This window comes from Nyctibius grandis, chromosome 8 (assembly GCF_013368605.1).
Source record: "Nyctibius grandis isolate bNycGra1 chromosome 8, bNycGra1.pri, whole genome shotgun sequence".
Classification (NCBI taxonomy): Eukaryota; Metazoa; Chordata; class Aves; order Nyctibiiformes; family Nyctibiidae; genus Nyctibius; species Nyctibius grandis.
The window spans coordinates 9387239-9413428 of NC_090665.1; the positions used below are offsets into that span (position 1 = coordinate 9387239).

General features: G+C 39.2%; 1 protein-coding gene across 4 annotated transcripts in view; it reads left to right on the plus strand.

Annotated features, from left to right (window-relative positions):
* Positions 1-1243: 1243 nt before the first annotated feature.
* The window catches only part of ATP11B (ATPase phospholipid transporting 11B (putative)), a 68268-nt gene continuing 43321 nt past the window's right edge, over positions 1244-26190 (plus strand). For all 4 annotated transcript variants that reach the window (XM_068405691.1, XM_068405692.1, XM_068405690.1 and 1 more), the window contains exons 1-4: positions 1244-1447; positions 17813-17929; positions 18742-18831; positions 22122-22202. In XM_068405691.1, the coding sequence (XP_068261792.1) occupies positions 1421-1447; positions 17813-17929; positions 18742-18831; positions 22122-22202 (315 nt within the window). In that variant the 5' untranslated portion in view covers positions 1244-1420. The remainder of the gene's footprint in view (positions 1448-17812; positions 17930-18741; positions 18832-22121; positions 22203-26190) is intronic.

Genomic DNA, 26190 nt, shown 5'->3' on the forward strand with positions numbered 1-26190 from the left:
TTTGATGTATTAAAACGTTTTGAAATAATGCCTAGCATTTAATACAGAGTTTTGCTAACATTAGCTTTCCTAAGTGCCTGACAAAAATAGTCTTATTCCCCACTGCTTTCTAATTAAATGCAGATGCTTAAACCATCAACATTCACCACAAGATTCAGTTCTTCAGACATTATATCATCTATCTTAAATGCTGAATTATGTCCTAGATTTCTAATTGAACACTAAAAACTACATTAGCTCCATGGCAGATACGATTATGATTCCTTGCTATACATCATCATTACCTGGAAACAAATGGGAAGAGCAGGAATAGTACTCTGATCTTCACATCCAAAAAGATGTCTCTTTAATAAAGTCAGTGTCAAAGTTGTCATTGACTTCACTGACAACAGTATTTGGTCACAAATACCCAGGTATTTACTGCTTAAAATAATCTCCTTTAGTTCTTAGCCACACAGGCCCAGAAGCTGCAGACTTGTGCACTCAAGTGTTTGAAGCTGAACACCGTTTTGTTTTCCTAAGTAGCAGCTGTTTTCAGAGCAAAATGGAAGATTTCAAAGAGATCACCACCTAACATCAACACATTTCAATGTTCAATTTTAACCAAACCGCAGTTCAGCAACATACTGCCAGTAGCAGAAGAGCAAGGTGCCAGGTCCTCCCAGCACACGTGCCTTGCTTTGGGATACCTACACAGTGTGCAGTTCCTTTTTAAGTTTAAATCAGTGCTTATCAGGCCTCTTTTCAAAGTCTTTATTCCAACATGTGCATGCTTTGCATTTTTTTACAAGAAAACAAAGATAAAAACAATGAAGTTATGAAGTAGTTTCCCTTCACTAGAAGAGGGGCGTCACGGAGACGCCGAGGCCCTGGCTGACGGCCCCGAGCCCTGACAGGCGGCGGCTGGAGCTCCGCTATGGGGAGGGTGGGATTTCTTCCCGGCCACCCCGCCCAAGTCCCTCAGGAAGCTGCTTGGGCTCAGGTCACTCGGGCCCACGCGTGGCCCTTGTGATCCAGAAGCGGCACCTCGGGGCAGTGAAGAAACCGGGACCAGCGATCCACCCCTCGCAGCCGAGGCCGTGACGGGCTCGCCGCCTTGCCCCCTCCGCCCTCCTCTCAGCCCCTTCCGCCACACCCCACCCCTCTTCGCGCCTCGCCCCGCCCTCACGCGTCACTTCCCGGGGGCAGGCCGCAGCGCCGCGAGGCGTCAGTGGCGGCGCTGTGATGGCGGCGGTGGGGCGCCGGCAGCCGCGGCGGCTGGAGGCGCCGGGGGGGCTGTGCCGCTCCTAACTCGGCGTCGGGCCCCTGCGCCATGGGGAGGAGCCGCGGCGGGCGGCTGGCCTGAGGCGGCGGCGACAGCGGAGGGCGCGGCACTGCCGAGGGGGCCTCGCCGCGGGGGCCGCGACCCGCGCCGCCGGGGATGTTGCGGTGGGTCCGGCAGCAGCTGGTAAGTGCCTCCCGCCTCCGCGGGGCGGGGAGAACGCGGCGTCGGGCCGCGGTCCGGGGTCTTCCCCTGCATCTCACGCACCCCCGGGCCGGGCGGCCCCTCGCCTCGGCCCAGCCCGCCAGGGCGGCCCCGGCCCGCTGCCTCTGCCCGGACCGCTGCCGCCGCGGGGTCCCCGGAGGGAGCGGGGTGCGGGCGGCCGGGCTGAGCGGGAGCAGGGCCGGAGTGTGAGGGAGGGGAGTCGTGTGTCGTCGTCCCCCGCCGAGAGCGGGGAGGTGGAGGGGCTGGGGAGACCTGCAGGCTCCACTTGGATCATCATTGACATTTCTTTAACTATTATTGCGAACACGTATCGGAGGGTTTGGGGTGTGTCGGTTTTCGGGTTTGTTTTTTTTTTTTTTTCCTTAAAACCACGTTGACCCAGAGGGAAGCACGTTCCCTCACCTGTGAACCACCCCCTTGGGAAGTGCTCCCCAAACTTCTTTTCACGGAGGAATGACAGTGCCTTTTCTGTGGCCCGACGCTTCAGGGTTTTGCTGGCCTCTCTTCCTCCTTCACGTTGCGAAATCTTTCGAGGCTCTTTCACCTGATGTGCGTCTGTCCCATTCATGGCCCTGTACCCGAGAGCTTTGCAGCCTTTGCCGCTGCGTGTGGGTTAAGGCTTTGAAAGCGACGAGAAAGGGAAGGAAAACATCCGTGAAATACTTTTTGCGGGGTAAACCAACCACTTGAAAAAGGCTGGAGATGGAGCGTGTCTGCCTTTGAGTAGGTGCTACTTGCTGTGCTTGTGTTAGAGCGTGCAGAGGAAATAAGGTGGCCGTGACTGTGGTGCTGTAGCAGGGAAATATGTTGAGTTTGGCTGTTCTGATTCAAGTGTTGGCCAGCTTCCTGCCTGCTCCAGCATTATTTCTCTTGCATTTTCTCAGGGGAAAAATTACTTTTAAATGCTATATTTACAAACTTATTGTTTCCATTCATTGGAATTCATCACAGATGTTGCCCAGGTTAGTACAAGAATGTACATTAGTTAGGTTTTTATATTTTAATGGTTCAACCTTTTGTCTCATTAATGATTTGTTTAATTTGTTACATCACTTTTTACCAAAAAAAAGGTAATTTTTTTTTTTTTTTATTTTCTTCCCCTACTTCGTTTCCCACGGCCCATAGATTTTCCCAGATCGGTGTCTGAAGCACAGAGCTTGTGGTGATGGTCTCAGTGTTAGCTTGACAGTGCTCACTAGTTTGTTGTGACACCAACAGTTATTGACCTGGAAATTAATTGCTGTCTCTGAGCTCTGACTTCACTCTTCTGTTCTGTTACAGTCATACACATGTTTTTTAGAATAAAGCCTGTTTGGTGTAGTATAGCGTTAATTTTTTCCACTTGAGGGTGGCTTGAGGTTTGTGTGTGGTTTTTAGAACAGCATTATGTTATCTTCTGTAGAGTTTAGATTAGGACTGCATCAGTGCTAGGAATTCATGTATCAAACATGATTGCTTTTCTCTCTGTGAGTACACTGACCAGATTTCCAGAAATATGTTTGCCCTTAACAGAAGGTAAAAACTTGGTGTAACAAGATGAGCAATAAGCCTAGCACTAAGAGGTTTTTGTTCTAAAGGAAACTCTTTGATAGGAAAATAACTGCTTAAAACTTGCCCTAGCTTTGACAGGTAAGGATTAGTGTAATAGAAGAATGGGATAATAAAAAGTCAAGATGCTTGAACAGATGTTTAAATACTAAGGAAAAAAAAATATTGCAACAATACGTGTTTTGTGTTTTATTTGCTGTAAACCTCACTGTTTGACGTTAATGGCTTGGTTATTTCACAGCTCATGAAGATGAAAAATGGCCTAAGATGGGTATTGCGCTGCATGTGCCTTCTGAGGGACACTCAGACAACTCATCCCTGTGTATAATCATTGGTTTAACATATATCCGACCCTATGTTTGCTTCTTCATATGTCCATGATGTTTAGTTTCTGAAAGAATGTCAAAGGGCTGAGAACCTGGGGAAAGATGCTGAGAAAATAATCAGAGAGAGTGGGAAGAGTGGGGTGACAGAAATAGGGTTGCTTACACTGTGGATGGCTGTGGAGTTTAAGGAATACTCAGGCTCTTTGAATCAAAGGGTGGCAAAATCTGTGTCTGTTTTTTTTTCCTGATAGGAGAAGAGAAGAACTGTGTGGGTTTGGATGCCTTTAGAGCATGTATTTGTACCTGTGCTTGATGTGGCAACAGGTTTCGAAAAAAGTGTTCTCTTCCATATAGGAGGAGAATATTGGAACCAGGCAAATACGTGGGAGTGATTTAAGTGGGATGTTGTATTAGTACAAAGGAAAAACGCTGATGTGCAGAAATGTTGGAAAGTAGTAAGGGAAAGGAGGGGGACTGGTACTTTGCTAAAGGTGCGTTTAGGTAGTTATAAGTACTCTCTGTACAGAACCAATGAATGTTTTGCAACTTCTTGTTTGTTTAAGAGGACAGTATTTCATACGCTAATTAATGAGATAGTCCTGAGTGTATATGGTCTTGAACGTGTGTTCTTGAGAGTTGTAAAAGGGGCAGGGAAAATGAACCAGGTGGTCTTAGAAGTAAGTAATGAAAGGACCTGGTATGGAATTCAAATTATTTCAGCTAAGGTCTTTAAGTGGTGACTTTGCTGTGCTTTAGTCTTTGAAAATCTATGTGTGCCTGTATAGCTGCATAGAGGGATGACTAGTCCTCTCAGAACAGGAGACTTGCTGAGAATTAAGAAAGTCTTAAGTCTTTATTATGATCTTTCAAGTCCAAAACAATTTTCTATCTGAGGTGTTACTTGTCTTTTCAGTGTTTTGTTGTATAACAGAAATTGGTGACAGTAATACTGTTGCTCAGTCTTCAGTGCCTGTGTGGGAGTCTCTTATAAATTGTCGGTTTGTTTTGGTATCTTGACCTTCAGTCTGCTTTGTTTGCTGAGAAACAATTAACACCACCCTACACAGACAGTTTATCAGGTTTTGTTCATCTAATGCTGTCCCCTACTAAACAGACTGTGTAGTAAGTCATTAACAGTGTGCAACTTTCTAGTTAATATTATTATATTATAGTATCATTATCTAGTTAATGGTTGGAAGTACTTAAGTTTTAGTAATAAGTGTAGAGACAAATGGAGTACAATTCATTGCTTTGAGTAAAATGCCATGATGTATTTTAAAGGCAAGCTTTGCATGGGAAAGATGTCCAAGTTCCAGCTCTGTTACCTTGAGATCTCAGAAAGACAGTGGGACTGTGGATTTGCTGAGGGTTGTGTAACGCCACACGCACAGCCAACTCTGCTTGAAAAAAGCAACCAGGTAAACAACAGTTGATAGGAAGCATCATTAATATTCAGGAATAGTACAGCACATTTTATTTGTGTCCTGGTTTGGCCTAAACCAGGCCGATTTTCCTTTCAGTGATTTTTACTTTCAGCTAAGTCTCCTCTAAGTAACTGCACTTTCTGAAACTAACTGCATGTTTTGCAGACAGTGTCTGCTTCCAGGACTGATAACGCTCGAAGTTTGTAGTTATCGCTGAGGCACCGGTAGGGATGTTGTGCATTAAGGCTCTTGCTGTACTTAGTCTTAGAGAAACCAAGGTCACTGCTGAATTCCTCACTGCTTATGAGTGAAGAGCCGAAGGGGGGTCGCAGCTGCAGGGGGGAGCAGACAGGGCAGGTGACCCAAAATTGACCAACGAGGGTATTCCATCCCATACACGTCATTCTCAGTATAAAGCGGGGGGATCACGAGGGTCTCGCTTTTTCTGCTATGGCCGGTGTCCAAGGAGGACTCAGTCTGTTTTCCTGCTGCCCCCGATCCCGATCCGTGCATCCCTGAATCCAGCTCTCGACCGTCGCTAGGCCCAGGCTGGGCCTTCCCGGAGCCTGCCCTGCAGTGCCGGTGGTGACGTTGCCGACATCGGGGGAGCTCGATCTTGGTTTTGTATATATATTTGTATATATTTGATTATTCCAATATTATTATTATACTCTTTTTCATTATTATAGGTTTATTAAAACTGTTTTAACTTTCCAATCCGTAAGTCTCTCTCCCTTTTCCCTTTCCCTTCGGGTGGGGGGGGAGGGTTAACAGAGAGCGTCTGCCGCAGGTTTAATAGCCGGCCCAGCTTTAAACCGTGACAATTTGCATTTCCAAATATGATGGGTTAGACTACATAGCTGATCTGCGTGCGACAGAGCACTATTGTGGCTCTCCTGGTCAAGTTGTGCAGTAGCAATACTGTACAAGAGTACAAGGTGGCATTTGTAATGCTCAGTGACTTTCCGTACCACTTGTAGTTTGATAGATTTATAACAGTGTTTGGATTGTGCTAATGTCCTGATGGTGTACATGGAGTGTAGCAGCTTTGCAGTGGTATTACAGAAAGTAATGACAACTTTAGTTGTCTGGCAAAAAGGTCTCCAAAAATTATGGTAGAATACCCTTCTATGTATGATTTTAGCTGCGTAATTTTGAACTATTAGCCCTTTCAAGTGAAGAAAGATCTCTGGATTTCACTTCTAGTTGCTGTTATGTGGAGTTTGAGCCTTTTGATCTGTTATCTAACAGTTCAGTGATGTACAAAAGATGCTGCATGGAGAAAAGCTACCTGCCTTGTCCCTCTTTTATACATGACAGTTCAAGAGAAGCAGAATTATGCTGTATTTAGCAGAGTATCTTCTTCCTATAACTTCAGAACCTGAATGTTGTTGTGCACTGACAACAACTTTTACACTGTGCAAAGCAAGGTATTCAGGTGAATGTAGCTTTGATATTTAACTGGAAGTCAAAGACAAAATGTTTAGATTAGTTTCTTTGGATCAGTGTCTTTTAACTGGAAAACCTAGTTACCAGCTGTTTTTATTTTGTGGTTATAGGAAGGTTCAGACTGGGAGGGACATCAGGAGTTTATCTAGTTCAAAAGTTCTACGTAGCCTGCATTGAGCGGGGATCACAGGGAATGTTTTTGACTGTTTTGTATTGGTTATCCTTGTCACAGCCCATGCACCCTCCCCAGGACAATATATGTAGGAGTGTTCTTGTTCATCTTTTGGATGCGTCCTAATGAAAAGTTTCTTCTACTAATAAGGGAGATGTCCTAGAGGACTCTATGTTTGGGATGTTTTTCCCTTTCCTTCCAGGTGTTGGTATCTGTTAAGATGTTCTGAGAGGGGCAGATGGTATTCTGTGATAACCTGTGGTTATTGGCATTCTGAACAAGGTGGACAGCATTTGATCTCGTTGTTTGCACTGACGTGTGTATTACTTAGACATTTTATATAAGTGAACCAATGCAGTTACTTCTTATCTCCACCCACCCTCCCTCTCCCCAGAATTCCCTATATTTTTTGAATACTGAAAGTACTTTGAACTAATACAATGATTGAGAATCCTAGCTTCTGAAATCATGTTGCTTTTCTGGAGTACAGTTTCCCCCTCTCTTTTCTTACTTGTCGTTGAAGCCTGTTCCCCTTTTTCACTAAAATTACGTGGATGTTTGTTACTGTATACTAGAAACACAGACGCATATTTGCTCAGGAGAGTTCCTCTGGTTCAGACTGCCCAGCTAATACCTTCTGTATTGTCACTGAAGGGTCAGTGAGGTGTGTGTTAGAACAGCCCAAAGGGTGCACTGCTTTGGTTAGAGTAGTTTGAGAACTGCGGGTTAATGACCCCCCCCCCATGTAACTTCACACAGAAGAAAATGTGGCCCTCTTTTTTGGCTAGAGATATTCTGTGATCTGCTGGACTGGTCCTCCCATTGTGTTTGGGTCTTTTAACCTTATTTTCTTTTTATATTCTGTGACTGCTGAAGGCTAATACATTTGCAGCACAGTGTGTTCCAGAGCGTGCAGAACCTGGCCCGCTCTTCAGCCAGCTGTCCATTCCAAACGGAGACATCCGTTGTGTCCTGTGTGTAATGTTTAAATCTTATCTCATAAAAATTAAACTCTAAATTTAGAAATTGCCTACCAAAGCCTAATCAAACCAGTCTTGACACCGTTTCTTTCAAAGACCATTTTAAAAATGGGAAGATCAGAGTTGTCGGATGTGCTGCCTTTCTGTGAGACTTGGATGTTTGACCTGTATCTTATCCCATCTTTTTTTTTTTCCAGACATGAGTCTTTTAAGCAGCAAATTTTTATTGTGCAAAACTACCAGTTGTCACACCATAATATGACCATTTCATTGACTGTATGATAGTCCTGCGCTAACAGGGTCCTGCTCCCTTAATAGCTACTGTCTGTTTATGTTTTATGTGACTGAGGGAGAAAAGTATTATTTTGTTGACAAAGAGCAAAAGCTTATTGTGTTCTGGTCAGTAGGTGGTATCTGGTGGGATGGAGGGAGGGTCAGGGTGGATGCATCTCTGTTTGTTGAGAGATTGCCTCTGAACTCTCATCAGAAGGTAAAATTCATAATCTAAGGCAAGTAAATGTGTACTGAATTTAATAACATTCAACATGTGTTTTGGATGTCATTGGTATTTGTTTTTCTGTTTTGGATGGGTTGGCTGAATTCTTCAAAACATTTGCTTGCTTTCTTCTGGGGTGGAGAGAGAGGGGTTATAAGGGAAAACATAATAATGTGTTTAAATTTCATTAAAAGCATCATGATTTGTGCCTTTCACTAGTGATCTGCCATCTGTTTTTCTTTATTGTGTTGTGGTGTCCTCAGTAGTTATGACTGGTTTTGTGTCTCTTTCACTGGGAAAAATGTATCTACAGTATACATCTAAAAAAAAATCCTTTAATTTCTAGCACAAAATCTGTTTGTAAGCCAGCAGATAAGAACTGCAGCAAAATACATCTGACAAAGTGCCTCTCTAAATGCAAGGTCGTATCTTCCAGCAAAACACAGGTGACATATTTGCAGCTAGACTTTTTTTTTTACACAAACATCTTTTCAACTGCTGTTGAAAAAAAACACTTAGCAATAGCACAGACTATGGTAGAAAAGACAGAAAGTAGGACCAACAGCTACACCATGATTTAAAAAACAAACCCGTGCAATTCCTTGGCTTCCCACATGCTGTGACTTAAGAGGATTTTTTACTTGTTTACTTTGAGTAAAAATAAACATGGGAAAGGAGAACTTCCCTGTAAATGGAAGGAGAGATAATGATGTAGACAAAAGGCAAGCTGTTTGTTTTCATCCGGAGATATTTTACCAGGGAAAGAAGTTTTATATGATTTATACCAAAAAGTATATTTTGTTATATGTTGTTACATTTTGTTACTCTTTTACTAACCCCTTTACACATTTTTGTGCTAGTTTTATGGATGGCTGTGCTACCCTTTGCAGATACTTACATGTCTGTTTGGAAAAAGAATTGCAACAAAATAGAAAGCAAGCTTAAGATTTAGCAAGCTTTAAGGATAAACTATTTTGTAGACATGTATGAAAGCAGGACATGAAACTGATACTTAGATCGTAAATAATTTTTGAAATGGAATTAAAACTTAAAGTCATATTCAATGAATGGAGTAGACTCAAAACTGTATTAAGTTTTGCAGAGCAGGCTTTATCAACGCACGTTAAAGGAAGAGCTAGGCAGTTCTCACTATGAACTACATTCTCCTCCTTTTAAATTTGATGAGCAACAACTGTCAGAGCAATTGTCAGTATAATTTTGGCACACATTTTGAAAAAGCCTTAAGATTTATTATCTACGGATGGTTTTGGGGGAAGAATTTTTTGAAAAGTTTATTTTTCATACTGAAGGAATGTGTGAACTAGACTTGCAGTGCAGGAGCTGATCAACCTAAGCAGCTATTGCCTACTAGAACCAATCTAAATGTTGAAAATGGTGGTTTTCAATATCCATATCAGATAATGGTCATATGTATGAGTAGCCCAGAACAGGAGCCCTTCATGCTTATGTAAAATAGTTTTATAAATAACTTTGCAGAGCAGTGGGTAAACAGCATTGTTTTTTAAGATAATAGTGCACATAGGAATGTATGATTCTTCCGTGTTTGTCCTGTTATGGGCTTGACAAATTTAGTTTTTGTGTATGGTGGAATTGCTAGCTACAAAATTGGAACTGCTTTCTACTTTTAAGTGAAAACAAAGTTCATAACCTGTCACAGATTTGAATGCCTTATTTAATATTGAAAAATCAAAGAAAGATATTTCCGCTATAAAACGACTTAAACGAATCCAGGGACTGTGCAGAAAGGATACAGTTAGATTTTTTTTAATTTTTTTTTTTTTTTTAGGTACTATGGTTATTCAAGGTATATGAAGGATTTGTGTGTTGAATGTGTCATTTACTGTACTGGTTCTGAATGTCTTACTGTGACTTGGGTAACTGCTATTTCTATGTGACTAATTATTGTAGAATTGTAGCACTTTCCGTTTTCAAAGTACTTTATATATTTTAAGCAGCATTCTTAAAAGTGGCTATTGATTTTTGAGATCTCAATTCTTCTTTTATAAAGTACGATCCCCTACAGTTGCCTCCTGATGGGCATCTAAAGTCACCCTTCAGCTTTGAAAATCTTGCCTACTCTCTGTTTGTACGTGTCTGAGAGGGAGATGGTACTGCAGATAAGGATACCTATTGCTGGGGCCCACAGAAGAAAACTGTTAGTTCTGAAATTAAAACTGTGTAGTTGGAACTTGAAAGGCATCTTCATTCCCACTTCTTTAGAGCAACGGGTTGCTTTGGGAATCATGGCAAAAGACCAAACATTTTGGACCACAGCTACTGTTAAGCCTCAACTTCTCTTAGACCTCTTGGACCTTTAACATAATGCATTTTTTTAAGGAAAAAGTTTAGAGAGCACTGAATGACCTTGCAAAGTAGTTTGGGAGGCACTAGCCATGTCTTTGAGATTGAGGCTTGCTTCTTAGGATCGGAATATTAACTAAATTGCTTTCTTTGTTAGAGTTGAAGACACAGTTGTTGTAAAGTCTCTGTTTTCTGTCATCTCTGCTGCAGATCGCTTTGCCATGTGTATGTTTGATTCTTGCCAGAAGACTCTGCGGTCATTTTCCTCTCCTTCAGTGATTTCCTAATTCATTGCTTATTCTATCACATTTTCCCCTTTGCAACAATGTAGGCAGCCATGTTTTTTAAACTTGCCATTGTATCCAAGTAGTGCAGAATGTGCGGTTAGAGGACATTAATAAAGTTGGATGTGTCTTCACATCTCACAAATAAACAGTTTTTTGGTGAGCTGTTACTGACAGATAAAACTCATTAAGTTAATTTTGCTTGAACTGGTATTACTAGTCCTATAATTTTTTCTTGGTCTAGAGTTTGACAAAATCACATGGATGTGTACATATTTTTCTTACTCTTAACAAAACCACTGCTAAAGAAATAGAGCAAAACTATCACTGGATCTGTTCATTATTGATAATTTTCATAATCTGTCAGTGTGAAAGGGAGCATCCTAAAATAAAGTTACGAATCAGGAATGTATTATAGGCATTTGAATAAGAATTCTAATAATCCTGTAGAAAAAATGCGAAGCTTGGAATTCTGTTGAAGACAATCACAAAAAAGTAGCTGTTGTAAAGCATTAGGTTTGTTTTATCATATGATGTCCAGAGTGGATTATGCTTTGTAAATACTGTGGTTTGGATTGTAGGGGAGGATAAGAAAGCCAGTTCCTTAATTTATGCAAAGTTGGAGTATTTTAAAATCAAGCAGCATACCTAAATCTCTGTTAAAATTCTTCACTACTAATGGAAACCGGACATGTCATAACAGTCTTTGAGAGCACTATGTTAGACAGCCTAACTTGCCTGCTCAGCTCGCTTTTCCTTTCCGATTTTATTGATGATACAAGACAAATATGTTTGGCGTCAGGCACCTGAACAGAGAACCTGGCACAGGGAAGTGTGTTACCAGCTAATGAGGCCAGTTTAGCATGATTGTTATTTTTGCAGATAAATAAGAAGTAGATAGATGGCTTTTAAATTTTAAGTAGAGGTTTTTCTGAGTTATTTTTACGGGCGTTTTGACAAAATAAGGTAAAATAAGAACAGCTTGAACTGTATGTAACCAGGACTTTGTTCTGAGCACCAGTATGACTTTTCTAAATACAGTACTATGATTTTTTTTAACTTTGTGAAAGGAAGGATTATTGCTTCATTTCTCAGGCCTTGTTTCATAGAGTGTTTGTTTTCACAAAATAATGTAGTCTGGTTATAGGTCTTTTAGGAGGTTACAACATGATTTGTTATCAAACGCTTTAAACAACTGTAGATATAGTAAGTGGGAAGAGGAAGTTGCATGAATCGTGCGTGACTTTTACTACTGTTTTATTTCTTTACTGCAGTGATATTTAAAAGAGGAGGAACAAATTGCATGGCACTATGTCAACCTCAGGGTGCTTCAGCTGATTCACTACTTTAGTAGTTAGAGCACTGTTTAAAATTGCTGTGAGAGGCTGTTTCTTCCTTCACGCTAACCTTTGATATGACAAATGCAGTTTGACTGCTGCCCAGTTATATGACTGAATGAATTATTGGCTAACTGTTTTGAGTACTAATTTACATGGACTTCTGAAAATGTGCACGGAGTGTGAATCGATCATCTTATCTGACAAAGGGAAATGTATTCCATGTATATTCAGAAATAAATCCAAAGCAAGAAAATACATTTCCTCAAAACACCTTTAATCAAAATATATCTTGGCAGCAGCGCAATAGCAGGCTTTGGGGCTATCTGCCAGGAAATGTGGTGTTCTGTTTCAGCAGCCACAGTCAGTCAGTCACCTCCCTAGGAAAAAGGCTTCCTGAGACTGAGTTTTTTCTGTTTATTAGTTTTATTAATTAGTACATGGTGTCCAAAGGGCTTTGGGGAGAATTATTACTTTCCTTAGCAGTGTTCAGTGTGGTTTTTGAAAGGAGGAAGAGGCTTTAAATGAGACTTCCTTCTTTCAAACCCCTTTCACTGAAAACTGGTCACATAGCAGAAGTTCTTTTAGCAGACATAATTTTGCCTTTTTTTTCCTGTAAAAACTGTAAATGCTGAATAAGAAACACTGGGAGATCAGGTTAAATTATACTAGCTTTATGCAAACCATAAGCAAAAATTGCTTGTCAGATGATTTGTAATTACCAGTTAATGTATTGCAGAGCTTGAAACAGCAATTGATTTGTTGTGTGCTGGTCTCATGTCACTAATCCTAGCTGAAAGATCTGTGGATTTCTGCTGTCTCAGTGCTGTAGTGTGTGGGGAAGGCATATGTGCATGCTGCCATAAGTTATAACCATAACTTTTTCATGGTGGTATTTAAGAAATAAAAGTCTACAGTAGATAGTGTATATTGTATCAACAAGTTGACTGAGAAAGCTGTCTTTTTTCTTATTTGTTCATGGTTGCAGGTGTTGAGAGGGCAGGCTCTTCCTTTGCGCAGTTCTTTTTCGTCGTGCTGCTTCTCCTTTGCTTACTCTGCCTGTTTCTCCAGTTGCCTAATTCGTTGTTCATGCTAATAATGCTTCCTCAGCAGCAATATAAAACTCTTCTTCTACACTGTACCCTTCAGTTATGCCACCAGGCTATTGGCGTGCCCATGCAATTGTCTTAGGGAACTGATACATTAAAAAAAAAAACAAAAAAAAAACAAAACAAAACAAAAAAAACAAACCAACTGGGAAAATGGTAGGGTTTCGGTTGGGTCAGTCTTCCAGTCCACTTTACTGTATGGCTGCATGGGCAGTTTTCCTAGCACAACAGTGGAGATGGAGACAAAATGTAGGAAGGGGTTATTTGGAGGAGGTGGCTGTTGAATCCTGTTCTTTCACAAAAGAAATAGCATAAAGTCACAGTCAAAAAGTTCTTAGTTCCCCAGGATATGTTTTCTATGCCTTTTTAAATGAGCCTAATTATTACACAGAGGATGTCTTTGTCTTAACTTTCAGAACACTGACGAAATCACTGCTGAAGAGGCTTAGTAAAAATGACTTTGACTTTGATTAGAGTCACTACAAATTTATAAAAAAGGAAAACTATGAATCGCTTTTTTTTTTTCCCCCCAATAAGTTATTTTAGTTTGTGCTTTATAAATCAGCTTGACTCAAAGATCTGTGTGTTGTAGGTAAATTACATTCGTTTAGACTGTTTTCAAAAACAAACGTGTCAAGTTTATCTGGGTGCAGAATTTCTGTTGGGGAGGTGTGTATCAAACATTAAATATGAGAGCTGTATTCCGGGGGTAGATAATGCCTGCTTTACATTGATAAATCAGCTGAATGGCTGAACTTAGGCCAATAAATCTAGATTTAATTTGCAGCATGAAGGGGAAAAAAAACCAACTTTTTTTTTTAGTCTCTTAATCTTATGGTTAAATTTTATTTTATTTACAGTTGATTCATGTAATATACCTGATTAAGAAACGTTAAATATCAGGTTCTGTTAATAAACTCAGCTTTATTTGTTAAGTCAATGATCTATGCACTTAGGTAGAAATCACTTCACTAGATAACATCAGGAAAAATAACTTTTGTTGAAAGATATTGATGACAACTGAATCTTTTTGCGAGACTCAAAATTTAATTTAGGGATTTTATGCTTATGCTATTTAGATGCAGAAATCCTTTGACAAGGGCATGTTACCCTAGTTTTACAGCTGAGTTTGATGATATTAGAAAGAGAAAAAAACTGTCTAATAAGTAAAACTAGGAAACAGTGTGCTTTCTGCACCTCTTTGCTGGCTTGCATATGGGTACTATGTAAAATCCCTTTACTGGGCAGAAATTTGAACTACAAATCAGTTTTGTTTCAGGAGCAGGATCTGTGACCAGCCTCATAGTAACAGAAAAGTTAAAAGCTTGGAGAATTATTAAGTTCAGTGTCTGTGCAGAATTTTCCTTGAAGAGATGTGTAACTAAAATTTTACTGGAAGATCTGCTTAGTTGCAGTTTCACCAGCTAATTATATGATGACAGGTTTGTTGGGTAATTTCAAATGATCTTTCGTAGTTACAGAAATGAAACTTGAGAAACCTGAGTTCTTTTCCCAGCTCTGACACTTATTTCCTCCTGTGACTACAGTCAAGTCACTAAGGTTGTCCAGGACGTGTCCTTTTCCAACTCTGACAACTGAAGAGGTTCTTGTTCCCAGCCTGCTGTGCTTGGGCATTGCCATCTCCATAGATGTGATGGTTGTGCAGCTTTTGCTCTTTCTCTGTGATAAATTTCAACAAAACAATTACATGTGTACAGACTGCTATTTTAACCTATTTTAGCTGCACAACTGCAGCTGTAAACTCATATGGCCTGAGATTCTGATTTGGAAAATAGATTCCTTGCTTTTAATCAGTTGAGTCTGCTTCAGCAGAGGTATTCTCCTCTGATAGAAGTGCTCATGCAGTTAGGCTTGAGTTGTATGGAGGTCTTTTCTCTTCAATAATAAAAATGTCATTAAATTCATCAACTTCCAGGTGCTCAGATAGTGGCCTAAAAGGAACATATAAATGGAAAAAATTCAGTGAAACCATAGTCACTCTGAAATTTTTCATTTATCTTTTAATAACTTTCAGCAAGTGGCATGGAGATTGGCATTTATCACCATGAGAAGACTGCCAGTCGCTTTCTTTGCTTTTTCTGTTTTCCCCCCCGCTTTAAATCTGTTTGGTTTAGAGCGGAATTTTTTCAGGCTGTAGAATATGACTTTCCAAAGTGAGGATGTCTGACATTTCATGAGTGCCAGACATTTTCTGAGATAGAAAAGAGCTGTGTACCTTGTCTTACTAATTAAGCACATTTTTTCTTGCTTGCAAAACGCTTTTATTGTGCCATCTTCTAGATTGATTTAGAAATAATGTGTCACTAATGTCAGATATCCAAAATGCTTCTGTTACAAACATTGTTCTCTTTTTAAATTTTTCGTCAGCATTTAACAGGTACATTTTTTTTCATCTTGCTTTCATGTTTGTATTTCTTCTCTTAAAGTTATTAATGGTTCCTTTCTTTTTGCTTTTGGCAACTTACGTGTTTCTTCAAGTCCTTTCCCCTATCTACTTTTTGTCTCCCTGCTCCACTATTATCTTTAAACAAGCTTTCATACCGGAGCATGTGAGTAGAGCAGCCTTCCACTGCTTGTCATCTAAAGTTTATTCTCCTTCAAATCTCTTTGAAAAATCTACCTTCCTTTTTTTCTCACTTCTTTCTTCTGGACCTCTTTCTTTCTGAAGCAGAGTGTTTCTCTAGTAATGATGCCAAATACAAAAATTTGTATGTTTGAGAGGATTTTTAAATTATTCCTTTACTTTAAAATGACACTGACCTGAATGTGAACATACCTAATGTCCTGTGTTAGAGAACTTTGTCAATTAAAGAAAAGTCTTGGTTGGTTTTATCAGCCATTTAGCTCATTGTGCTCGCTGTTCATTACCTTCTGTCGTTAACTAGTATGAAAATATCTTCTGTTGGAGTTCTATGAAGTGTCAGTTTTTATTTGGCACGAATCAAGGTCTGAGCCTAGTTTCACAAGTGGAATGGTACAACTGCAGAGGTAGTTTCTTCACCTCCAGGAGTGGAATTTGTAATGCCCTTTCTACCTGTTTCATCGGTTGTCCTTTCACTTGGCATCAAAGAACAAGGAGACTGTGTGTACAGCACTACGTCTGTTCTAAGATTAGGAATGTGTGACACTCATGCTGAAATTCACCACTTCGCAGATCATCATTGGTTCCCTATCGAACAACTTAACAGTTCCAAATTTAATTTCACTAGTATGTTTCATGTCTTAAAGCTTTTTGGTTTTTATTTTAGTAATTTTCTTGGCCTGTTGCCTGAATTATTACTGTGTGGCTGTCTTGCTTGTTGTCTTTTGCCATCACCTGTTCTCCAGGTCAGAACGTTAGAGCTAGGAAGGGTTCTGGTGAGTCATGTAGCCCCAGGAAAGGCTCAATTAAATATAGACTGGAATGACCTAGATATAAGCCCTTGTGTTAGAGACATTACAACCTTCCCAGGTGACTTGTTTTGGTTTTTAATTATTCCTTTCCATAAGAAAGGAATTTTTGTTTGTTTTTCCAATATCCAAACTAAGTTTTCCTAGCTGCAACTGATGCCTACTTCTGTTCTTCTTTGTCCTTCAGATTACCCCTTTTCTCGGTGGAACAGTCTTTTCTGTATCAAAGATGTGCGAGCATATCTCAAGTTTCCCTTCCTCTAGGCTAAATGACCCTAATTTGTTTGCTCTTTGCTTTTTAGATTGTTCAGCCTTGCGTTATACGTCATGCTTTCAGGATCTCTTGTGGCTCATGTTCCACTCTTCTCGATGCTGTCCAGTTGGTTCACAGTGCTTCAGCTGTGGCTCCCACTCCTCCTCCAGCCTCCTTAGCACTGAAGGCCTTTTTCTCAATGGGATGACATTACTGACTCCCATTCAGCCTGTGATCAGCTATAGCTTTTTGATATTTTCCTACAGAATTCCTGTGTGGGCTTTTATTCTCTTTTTGTAGATGCAGTTAGTTGTGTGTGTCTGCTGTATCTTTCAGTCTTCCTTGCATCTGGTTGGTCAAGATGATTTTGAATTTTTTCTTGTTATTTGGTGTTCTTGCAGTGCTGAGGTGGTGTCATCTGCAAATTTAACACCGGTATTCCCCTTCCCCTTGCAGAGGCAGCTGATGAAAATACTGACCATTAGACCTGAAACAGGGCTTTGGTTCCAAGGGACCTCACTCACATCTTCTGTTTTGACAGGAAACTATTGATAAGTATTTCTGAGTGTCTTTTCTTTTTATGAGTTTGCTTTCAGTGCTGCTACCACTCATGTATGAATTGGTGGTAATGGCAGGAAATTGTTTTTGAGGTTAGACAAACTGGTTAGTTCTTGGAGATAGAACTTGTTTGGAAAAATACTATTGTCTAGTCAGATGTGTATGCTTTTGTTTTTAAGCTGGTGAGAATCCTTTCAAAATACGGTTATCGCAGCATACTACTATGACTTGTTTGTTTTGACCTTTTACTTTTCTCAAAATTTGTTTTATTAGGGTTATCATGAGCGTGGCTGTGAGGTTTTGTAATTTATATATATTTTTATCTCCCTTTCTGTTTCTTTTAAGTTTCACAGGGCTTCAATTTGCATGACAGCAAGTATTCTCTATCCTTTTTGAGGCTTACGATTTTTTCTTTCATTTTCCAAAATGAGTACACAACCTCAAAATTGAGAAATTTCCCCCCCCTCCCCCCCCAATTTTTGAAAATTCACTGGACTTTAATTTACATATTAATTTTGTTTCCCATTTGAAACCCGCTATTCTAAAAGTGCTGCTTCATATCTGGATATAATTTTTCAGCACAAAGATAACAATTTTACAAAACTTAGAGTAATAAAATAGTCTTTCTTGATTATCTTGTTTTATTTTGTGTTTTAGGGTTTTGACCCACCGCATCAAAGCGATACAAGAACTATTTATATAGCAAATCGTTTTCCCCAGCATGGCCATTATGTTCCTCAGAAGTTTGCAGACAACAGAATCATATCATCCAAGGTAAGGAATCAGTTTGTCCTGGGGAGAACCACCTGATCTGTTAGTTAAGAAGTTGTGTCACAGATGTGCATGTATGTATTGTGTCTAATGGTGTATATACAATATCCAAAATGAAGCAAGCTCTAAACATTTTTGAGGAAAAAGCTAGGTTGCTTCCTGTGTAATTTTTCTCTTGCTCTCGTCCCTCTTTCCTCAGAACCTGACTAAGTACAGAACAACTAAGCATGTTGTTCAGAATTTCTGAAGAAAAGTAGATTTTAAACTAGTGTTGCCAGTGTCTGGATGTGATGCACAGAATCACGTAAAAAGGAGGATGAATCTGGTTGTAAGGATTTATAAAATAGCCAAATTGTAAGCTAGTACTCTGCATAAAATAAATCAGCAATTGCGGATTCCCTCCTAGTGTGACCTTGGATTGGAATCAGTAGAACTGATGGTGAGGATGTGTCTTGTTGCTGTAGTGTAGGAGAGAAAGTTACAGCTGCAAGAATTAATTTCTCTGCTACCCAGGGTGCAAGCAGCCAAATGACTCCAGCTGCTCCTATCCTAGTTGGTAGGAGGACATTTGAAACTTTGACTGTAAAGGCAACACAGTTGCTACCCCTGCTTCCCTGCTAGCTGTACTTAAAAAAAATTGGATACAGGACTTCTGTGTGGGAGTAGGGCAAGACCAGAAGAAGGTTTGAGGGAGGGGAGATGGAAAACAAAAAGGTTTAGGTTAAGAAAGTTTAATGGGAGTGGAACTGAATTTCACTGAAAAATTATTCAGTATATCATAACTGTTCTTCTCTCTCTCCCTTTTTTCCCTTCAGTATACAGTGTGGAATTTTGTTCCAAAAAACTTATTTGAGCAGTTCAGAAGAGTAGCCAACTTTTATTTTCTGATTATATTTTTGGTTCAGGTAAGTTGAATAATACTGAGGAAATTGCAATTTATGTTGTAAAGTCTGCCACTAATTTTTGTTCCATGACTTTAACTTCTCTATTATGTATTCTGTCTATAAAACCAACACATTCCCAGTTTATCTGGGAAAATAACAACTTTAAAAAGAATTATGTCCAAATTTAAGTACTGTCCTTAGATTTTATCTTCATGAATGCTAATATATTTAAGTGTGCAGCTTCAAAGTCCATTGCACTTCCAGCACTGGGACTTGGTTGTCTGCCTCAAAATACAATCTCACATCTGTTAAGTTAGTAATAAAATTCCAGATCTGCTTTTTGATTTTTGTGGACATTGGTGGTGTTTGAATAAACCAGGAGTTTTACTCTGTGCTTCTTGGACATTAGTGTGTGGAAATGCAGACATTTAAGTTCACTTGCATCAAATTGGGCAGTACGCTTGCTTTTGAGCTGAGCGTAGGTTAGTGTATATTCTCCTTGTAGGTGGAATCTTGCTTTGGTAAATCAACACACTATTATCAAAGAGTTCTAAGATCCTAAAATTCATTTGTTCAGATAAAAAGAACACATACAAGTTTACAGCTAGGATGGTCAGCTTGTCAGTTTTTAAAACATCAGTTAGTGCTGTTGTTGATACAGTATAGGTCAGAAATATTACTGTGGCTTTTGTAGGAGAGTATATTTCTTCTCATTAAGAACATAGAATCATAGAATCGTTTTGGTTGGAAAGGACCTTTAAGATCATCAAGTCCAGCCATTAACCCAGCACTACCAAGTCCACCACTAAACAATATCCCTAAGCACCACATCTACTCATCTTTTGAATACCTCCAGGGATGGTGACTCCACCACTTCCCTGGGCAGCCTGTTCCACTGCTTGATAACATCCACAAGTATATTATGACAGTCTAAATTTTCTGTAATCTTTGCACCTCCAGCTCTGTAATTGTACTTGAATTCTGTTGAGCTACTGCAGACTTACTAACTGAAGGATAAGTGAGAAAAAGGTTGTAAGGAGAGATAATAACTTTTGAAAGACCAATTAATATCTGAGACAGAGTCAAGATTTTGGGGTACACAAACTTTTCTTTCATTATAATATAGAATACTTTGAACAAGTACAGCTCTCCGCAGTGATTAACCTACGTTTATAGTACACATCTGAAAAAGATGGTGCCTCATTTGACAAAAAAACAGGAATAGTGAAGAGTTCATAAGATGTGTCTGTGATTGTGCAAGATGTCAGTAACAGGGCCAGTTCTGCAATTTTTAATCCATTGCCTCCTGTGTCCCTTGCTCTTGTTCTTTCACATTTAGAAAGAATGAACTTTCTAATAGGCTGAAAATTCCGGTGCTGAGTTACTAAAGTCATATAGTTGTAACGTAGTCTAACAGAATGCGTTGCCTGTCCCATCCTCCTAGTTAAGAATACTGACTTTGTCCTTCCTGTTATGATGTTTTATCCTGTTTAACATACTGTAGCACGAGGAAGATGGGGGGCATACTGGAGATGGAACGTAAATGTTACTTGAAGTAACCACAGGCAGTGTTGCATTTTTAAAGCTTTTATTTCTTTTTACCTCTTTAGTTCAATTTTGAGTCACATTCCTTTCAAATTGTTAGGCATCAGTAGTGTCTAAATGTGGTTTTCATGAACAAATACCGATCTAAAGGCAGAGCTTCTGTTCAGAGTGTAATCCTATTCTTGGTTCGTGGCTGAAGTGGATGCCCTAATTTGTATGGGAAATGCCTTGTCTATATGTTATGTCTATATTCTTGGAAACCAAACAGGAGAAAAGCTGCAGTCATTTATTGTTGTTCATTTGTTAGAATGGAATTCTATTTTTATTCAAATCCCATTTGGAAGTTCATTAATATCTAATATTTTTCTTTTTATAAGGCAAAGGTGCCTTTAAAAGTTGATCACCATGGTATCTTCTCTGTCATATGAATCTCATGTGACCAAGATGCAGTTTCTGTCATTACCACCTTATTCCACTTGGGATGACAGAGCTGGGGCAAGTTCTCATTGTGTGGTTTAAACACGCAGCACAATCCAGTCCACGTTGTTCACCTCACATATGCATGCCAGAAACATGGTGACTGACTGCATTTTGGTCGTGTGAGGCTCTGCACCAGCTGTGTGATGATGCATGTCCAGCTGTGTAGCAGGCAAAGGGCCATGGTATTCTGGTGAGAGAGACAAAAGGAGCAAGCTACCATGACAATTCCACCAGCACAAAACTTGCTTCATTTTCACATATGAGCCTCTCTTGAGGAAGAAGGAGAGAGTGTAGATGGCAGAAATGTCATGGTTAACCCTATCCAGACAAAAATCAGGTGCTTTTGGCATAGCTTTTCTTAGGCAACGTGCTTCCAAGCTGAAATTGCAATGCTACAGTTGAAGAACAGACAATATTGCAGGCTAGGTCTGATTTTTGTAGTGTTCTATAAACTGTGTTTCAGTGGAAAAAAAAAAAAATAGCTCATGAATGTGTTGCAAGGTGGCATAATCTGTTTTCTCTGAGGTTCTTGGCTCTTAACAGAGTAAACTTCATGTATGATATTTTTTTTTTCTTCTTTAATGGTTCCCAAAGCAATGCCATAAGTCTCAGGTAAAGTGGATCAAATCAGTGTCTGTGGTTTTGAATAGTTCCTGTGTATATTTTCTTTACAGCACTTGACGATGTTGGTTTTTCCCTGTAGCAGAGGAGAACCACTAACATCTCCCCCACATACAGAATTTTAGTGTGTACACTGCACTTTTGGCATGCCAGCAATAATAGCACAAATTGTAAAAACTGCATGTTACCTTGGCGGAACCAGAAAGGAGCAGTCTAAGAAAGAGTGTTCTCTAATATCTAAACTGTTGGAAAGTACTACTATTTAACTTCATTTTCTCTTGTGAAGTGGATGATGTTATGCTCTACATTGCTGTTAGGCAGTAGATTGTATAGGGTTTTTGTAATATACTTTTGAATTCATCTTTGTAGGATGAAAACATACCGTCCTTTTACTAAGGACTCTTAAAATTGGCACGTGCATTACAAATGTGATTAAGTCTTTTCTATGCCCTAGAACCTTTGTTTGCATCATTATTGACATGTATTATTTCGGAGTCACGAACTGAGTTTTGCTCCAGAAATACTGCAGAAAGTGCAGTAAAAATCCTCACAGGTTATAATGAGGAGTTTGGAAAATAGTTGTCATCTTGCTGCTTGTACTTTTCTTTTGGAAAGTACAATTGTAAAAATAAAATTTGGGCTAATTTTCATATTTTCTTTTTTAGCTCATGATAGATACCCCTACCAGTCCTATTACCAGTGGATTGCCATTATTCTTTGTCATAACTGTGACAGCCATAAAACAGGTAAGGGGGAAAAATCTTGTAGCGTGAAGTCTTTCTAAGGTAAAGTTACTTAAAGTCTGACCAAGATAATGTTTAGATACTAAAAAATAAATAAGAAAGGTGTCATTTTTAAAAAGGATTTTGTATTTAATGTTTCGTGTTAGATGCTTGAACTTGAGCATTTTTGTTAGTCGTTAAGCTCTCCATGACTCACTGCGGTACCTGTAAATGGACAGTGAATGACTGTCAGACAGCATTTTTGTCTAAACATTACATGTCACTTGTTATAAGACCTCTTCTGAAAGCTCCTTGCTTATTCCTTTGGCACACCATGCTGCATATTAAAACCAATCCTCCCACATGACACACTGAGAAAGGAGCTCAGGTAGATGAAGCAATGGTGCAGTCCGTGTTTGTTGGTAGTTAAAAGGCAAATTTTGCCCAAGGAGTATGTTTCGTTGCGTAAAATATATATTAACTGTAATCCTATACCAGGTAAAATGCCCAGTTTATAAAGCTTCAGGTTTTTTTTCTTTCTCTTTGGTTGCATAAAATGTTTTGGAGTGCTTTGTAACACTTGAACTAAGAAAAATCTTCTAAGTATGAGTTTAATAGAAATCTTGTTCAAGCACCGTATTACATCCTACTAAGACCTAGAGCCCCTGGAAGGAGAAAAGAAAAAGAAAGGAAAAAAAATCTTCTGTATACTTTAAACCCTTAATGCAAGAGGCGAAAGAAACACCATAATGCAAGAGGTGATGTGGACAGAAACTGTAATCTCTTCTGCAGGGAGGTAGTTTTCAGGAACTATCCCCTGCAAAGGGTTTGACAGTGCTGTCTGGGGAAGAGCTACAGTCATAGCAACTGAAAAGTAAGCAGGAGACTTCTGGAGCTACAATTGGAATTTCAATTTGCGTTCTGTGCCAGTAAGACCCAAAGCCACCCTGAAATAGGGCAAAAGTTAAAAATAGCTCTAGCTTTCAAGCAGATAGAATGGTGTTTGGGGCAGAGCGGATCTTAATATTTGAACTAACATTTCATCTTGTTGCTGTACGATTTGTGTATGTAGAATACCCTAATCCTATTCGATTTAAGTTGTTGTCATCAACCCTAAAAAAAAATCACATGTTCAAGAGCATAGTCATAAGTAGGCAACGGAAGATATCCCTGTGCAAACTGAAAGAGATTGTGCATCTTAGTTATAAATATTAAATTAGTTTTTTTCCAGAAAGAAGTTGGACTTCTGTAAGTCTAAAATGGTCCAAAATAATCCATTACCCCCTTGTTTCCAGATGTCCAATCTTATATTGGGAAATTTAAGTATCTTGCCATCAATTGCAAAGAATAGAGATTCTTGCATTCCTTCTAGAAGTTTCAAATCATTCATGACTTGCCAAGCATTAAGAGTTTTTCTGATTGTCTCAATAACTCTGCAAGGACTATTGGAACCACCTAAACTGATCTAACGGACTCTAATTTTTATCCTACCTGCTGCAAAGTAGGAAAACAGTATTCACAAGCTGTTATCTTGTGCTATTTCCAACAGACTGCCCTTGGACAAGGAAGAAAGATAAATCTTCTGTTGGAATGCAGAGGGGAAAATACCCAGCATGATCTCAAAACCAGCTCACATTTTCTCTGAAACCAGAAGTGGAATAGGAAGCAGATTTTAGGGGAAGAAACCCCTTTGGAAAGCTGCGGGGGCAATGGTTCTATACAAAGTTACATCAGGATAAATGTAAACTATAACTTAGTAGTCTCTCAAAAGATGAAGGGGAAAAATGGAAGCATTAACCGTATGCATGTTTTAGAAGCTTAGCAGTGGGTGGAAAAACTCTCCACTGCTTCCAGAAGGCCAGTTGGCATGGCACCTCTAGCAAACCTCAAAACTCAGCCTTATTTTAATCTCAGCCAAGGAGATAGGACTTTTTCTTCTTAGAAGTGTAATTGCACCTAGGTCAGAAGAAGGACATACAAGACTGCAAAGTGATGCAACTCATGCTGTGTCATTTTATCTATTTTGTTAGCCAGAGCGCTTTCCTCCTTGTGCCTGTGAAGATGTGTATGCTGTCTTCAGAGGAGTCTGAAACTAGAAAATAAAATAAATAAAAATTAAAGTTAAACCTCAAAACAAAATACAACAAAATAATGGTATTTCCTAAGGAACTTTAGGGAACTTAGTCCATTTCAATAAGTTCATAGGTATTTAGCAAACAAGCTGATTGGACACATGTTTACACGACTGTCAGGTAGATGAGAAACAACTACTTTGCAGGTTTTGATTAAATAGAGACCTAAACTGAGAATGAAAAACCTGGTAACATAATGTGCAGGCCTGTTTTAATTTTGTCATTTTCTCAAGTACATTGATGGAGTTATTTAAGCAGGAGTTAAGAATATAATTTAATTGAGAGATTTTAATCTTTAGTTTCTGTTCATGCAATTAAGCAACATTCTCTCTCTTCCTATTGCATCTTTCTTTTTAACAATATTTTTGCAATATTTGCAAGTGCGGATAAGGAACTCTCTCAAAAATGCCGCAGTCGGTAAATTTTGGGGGAATTTAAACTGACCACAGTAAGCTGGCTCTTAAGAATTCCCTGTTGTGAGGTGTCACCCTTGTATTGTAGGCAATAGGTGTCAGATGGAGAAAGTGCTGAAATCTGTACTTTCTAAAGAAGGTAAATTTCAGTTCTTTGCCAAATGCCCATATTGCTCAGCTGTTCGGGTTTATGAGACAAATGCCCCAAGGTTACTGGATGTTAGTTACGTTCTTGTTTTCTTCTGTCAGTCACCTTTAACAAGGAGCTGTAGGTACTCTTGCTTTTTCAGCTGATTAGGAAGGACTCTTAAAGAGTCTTACTTAACGGTTTTAAGATTCTGATTTCCCAGTATCTCTCTATGTGGCTCCTATTACTACATGCTTCTTAATTATTTATTTTTAAGCAGTTGGCATATAAAGCTTTCCTTTTTTTCTTTTTTTTTTTTTTTTAAAACCTAAGTAGTGCAGTTGTACTGTCCTTACTCATTTGTGCTAGTAACAGTGGAGGTGCATGAAGGTAGAACTGCAAAACTATACTTTTAACATGCTAAATTAATCATATAACTTTCCTCCAAACTCCAGCCAACTGCAGCATTCTTCAAACTGCATCTGCATTAGTACTCTTTGTAATATGACAGTCATATATAATGTTTGTAGTGTTGTAGGATGAGTTGGGATTGTGCCTGCTGTTTCAGAGGACCCCCTTCTTCTCTCTACAGACTTCCAAGGAAGTGGTTTTAACTCTTTCACATTTTTTATACCTACAGAAAAGCATTTTAGGAAATGTCTCTGTTATTGTAAATCAATTGTAGGAGTCTTGCCAGGGTGTAAGAGGCAGTTGAACTTCCTGCATAGACTTGGGGATCAGAGATGATGCTATTGACAATCATGCTGTTAGATTAAATATGCAATGTATTAATAGTTTAGGAAAACAGGAGGGGAGTAATATACCTGGATTTATTTTCATGAATGTTTGCACATGTGTGTGCATGGGATAAAGGATGCTTAAAGAGGTGCCAAATATGGGGTAAAGGAAAACTGCTGAATTTATTAATTTAAAAACTCAGTTGCTGTGAACTGTTGCTTTAGGACTCACAAAAACGAAAACCTTCTCAGTCATCTTCTCTTGTGATACAGATCTGATGTGTGAACAGCATGTCATACAAAATTAAGAAATCTTAAGATTTCATGCGTAGGCCGTGGCAGTAACTATAAGAAGTGCTACATGGTATGACATGAGGAAGTAATCTCAGTCTGTTACTTCTCTTAAAAAAAAAAAAAAAAAAAAAAAATCCATAAGAGACTGTGAGTGACTGTTCCCAGTTTTGTTGTATATTAATCCATATAGATAAAAGATTCAATGAGTGCTTGTTCATCTCGTCTGCAGAAAGTGTCACTGCCTGTTTAACAGAACGTGTTTAAGTTTCTTCACTGTTTCTGCTACTTTATATACCTTTACTTCTCTGT